Source organism: Pteropus vampyrus, unplaced genomic scaffold (assembly GCF_000151845.1).
Source record: "Pteropus vampyrus isolate Shadow unplaced genomic scaffold, Pvam_2.0 Scaffold1590, whole genome shotgun sequence".
NCBI lineage: Eukaryota > Metazoa > Chordata > Mammalia > Chiroptera > Pteropodidae > Pteropus > Pteropus vampyrus.
Window position 1 is genome coordinate 595 of NW_011890371.1, and position 2395 is coordinate 2989.

Genomic DNA, 2395 nt, shown 5'->3' on the forward strand with positions numbered 1-2395 from the left:
AACAATATTTTCTCTTATTACTCTGAGTATCTTTTGGGAAAGCCAGGGGAAGTTTTTATTTAGCAACTTGGGACTTTTGGGGAATACAACGACTGGGCCTGGGGGGCCTCCCCAGGAGAGAAGGCTTTGGTGCTGAAGGTTAGGAATGTCATTCCTTCGTGACCTTGTTCCTCTCTCCCTGCAGCCCCACCAGCTACTGGAAGTCCCTCGCCCCTGACCGGTCAGATGATGACCATGACCCTCTCGACAGCACCTCCAGGACCCGGCACTCCCACAGCTACCTGAGTGACAGTGACACAGAGGCCAAGCCAAGGGAGACCAACGCATAGCCCTCGCACCCATGGGTTACTGCTGCCATAGCGCCTTTCCCAGGAAATGGAGGGGCACAGGTCTCCCCACCTGACTGCTCATCTGCAGAGGAAACGCCTGACCCTCTTGGGTCAGGGGGCTTTCCAGGCTTTGGGGTCTGATGTCTCCACGTGGAAGAGGTGGGGGAAGAGGAGTTTCTGAAAGAACTTTTTGTACCTCCTGCCTCCAAAATGCCACACTCTTGGCTTTAACCTTGGGCTGCTGTGGGCAGTGGCAGGTGGTTTGGCACTGCATGGAGCCAGCAAGTTGACCTCCATCTCAGCCCTCTGCTCAGGGACGTGGGACAGATTGCCTGCTGGGACATTCTAGGTTGCTGGGTCCATGGAGAGGAGTTGGGAGCGGGAACAGCAATTCCTTCTCCCTGGCTTGGGGTGAGGGCTTTCTCTTCTCAGTGCCTGCTGTCTTTTTACTTTTTAATTTAAATATCCAATCTCTCCATCACAGCTGCATCCCTGAGAATGGGAGGGGGCTTTGGTAGCAGCTGGGGCCCCAAAACAACTAGGGGAATCTCATCTCCATGTTCGCTCTTCAGAAAGCAGTCCTTTCTTTGTGCAGCTGGAGATACTGGTAAGCAGAGCTGGGTCCAGGTGCTTCTGGGTTTGGGTTGAGCAAGCCTACAGAGACGGGGTGCATATGTACTATCCGGAACATTCAGCCCCGACTCCCTCTTCTGCTCACCAATGTGTTAAGTGCAATGACCTATTTAAGAGTAAACCCATTCCACCTCTGCCAGTTCAGGGCTTATCCATGCACTGCTTCCCTCTCCCTCTGTTCAAGCTGCCTGGACCATAAGCTCAATTTGAGAGGGAAGGTCTTGGTTTGAGGGCTTGTGATCAGAAAAACTGAAGAGGGAAGGTTTGGTCAGTACTAATGTATTAGACACGAGTCCTCACCCTGTGTCCTGAGCCTGAGTCATTTTTCTTCCAATTGCCCTGCCTCCCAACACACTTATCGCAGATATGACAACATTTGGCCTGACAGCCCCAGCCCCCACCCTAAAGGTCATCCCGCCAACATCACCAGACTTGGGGGCCCAAGGGCAGTGCCTGGTGCTGCTCCCATCTGCTGTCCCTTTTCCTCTCCTGCAATTAGTTTGTACTCATTGGGCTGTGCTCTCTCTTCCCTGATTACCTGATGTATGGAAATAAATGTCCTTTCCTCCTGGCTCTGCCAATCTTCCTGCCTGTTCCTTCAGGCTCAGGTAGAATCCAAGGTGCTCATGGGAGAGCACTGTCAGGATTCTGGCGGGGACCTGGGGGAATCACTCTGGTCTGCTCCCACATCAGACTAGTGCCATCCAGAGAGCTTTGACAAGTCATTTGGGGCAGGCAGAGGTAGTGGGATGAGAGGATTGGTCAAGGAAGACACAAACTCCACCTTTAATTTTAAGAGCCTGTGGATTATAATTCAGATTGGTGCAGCCCCCAGGCCTCTTCCTCCTCTGGCCCCCACTTGGGAACATTGAGGTCCCTCTATTTAATCTCACCAATTGCAGAAATCCCTCATGCCCTAACTTTTTTTTTTTCTTTTTTTTTTTGATGGATGCAAGCCCTCTGTATTAGATTTTTTTTTTTTTTTTAAGTTTAATTTTAGTCATTCCAAAGATGACTTTTTGATCAAAACTTGGCAGAACTCTCTCTGGTCCCAGCCCCACAGGGCAGTGTGAACAGGCTGGGAGTGCTGGCTTCTCAGCCGTGCTCAGTCTCTGCCCTCCTGCCCCAGTCCATGCTTGGTCCCCTCACTGAAAGCTAAGTGGCAATTCAGGCAGAAGGGCTAGAAACAAAAGACTCCCTGCTCCTTCTCTTCTACCTTTTGTAATTCGACCAGTTATAATCCCTGCACGCATGAAGTGTTTACAGCTGGTTGATCAGGCTCCCCTGGTTTGGGCAGGTAGGCAGCAAAGAATATCAGACAACCCTAATGCCAAGGCTCTGGTGATGTCAGCCACCCAGAAAATGTCAAGAAAGAAAAAGGAGAAAAGTCCCCCCCCAAAATGAGTGGTAGAGAAGTGTAAAATGGATTCATC

The 2395-nt window shown here is 50.9% G+C and overlaps 1 protein-coding gene across 1 annotated transcript; it reads left to right on the plus strand.

Moving 5' to 3' along the window:
• The first annotated feature begins 113 nt into the window (after positions 1-113).
• LOC105310251 (TGFB1-induced anti-apoptotic factor 1) lies at positions 114-1533 on the plus strand. Its single transcript, XM_011386445.2, is given in 3 exon segments — positions 114-968; positions 970-1077; positions 1079-1533. Coding segments are annotated over 3 exon segments (363 nt in total). The 5' UTR covers positions 114-827; the 3' UTR covers positions 1193-1533.
• The last annotated feature ends 862 nt before the right edge of the window (positions 1534-2395 follow it).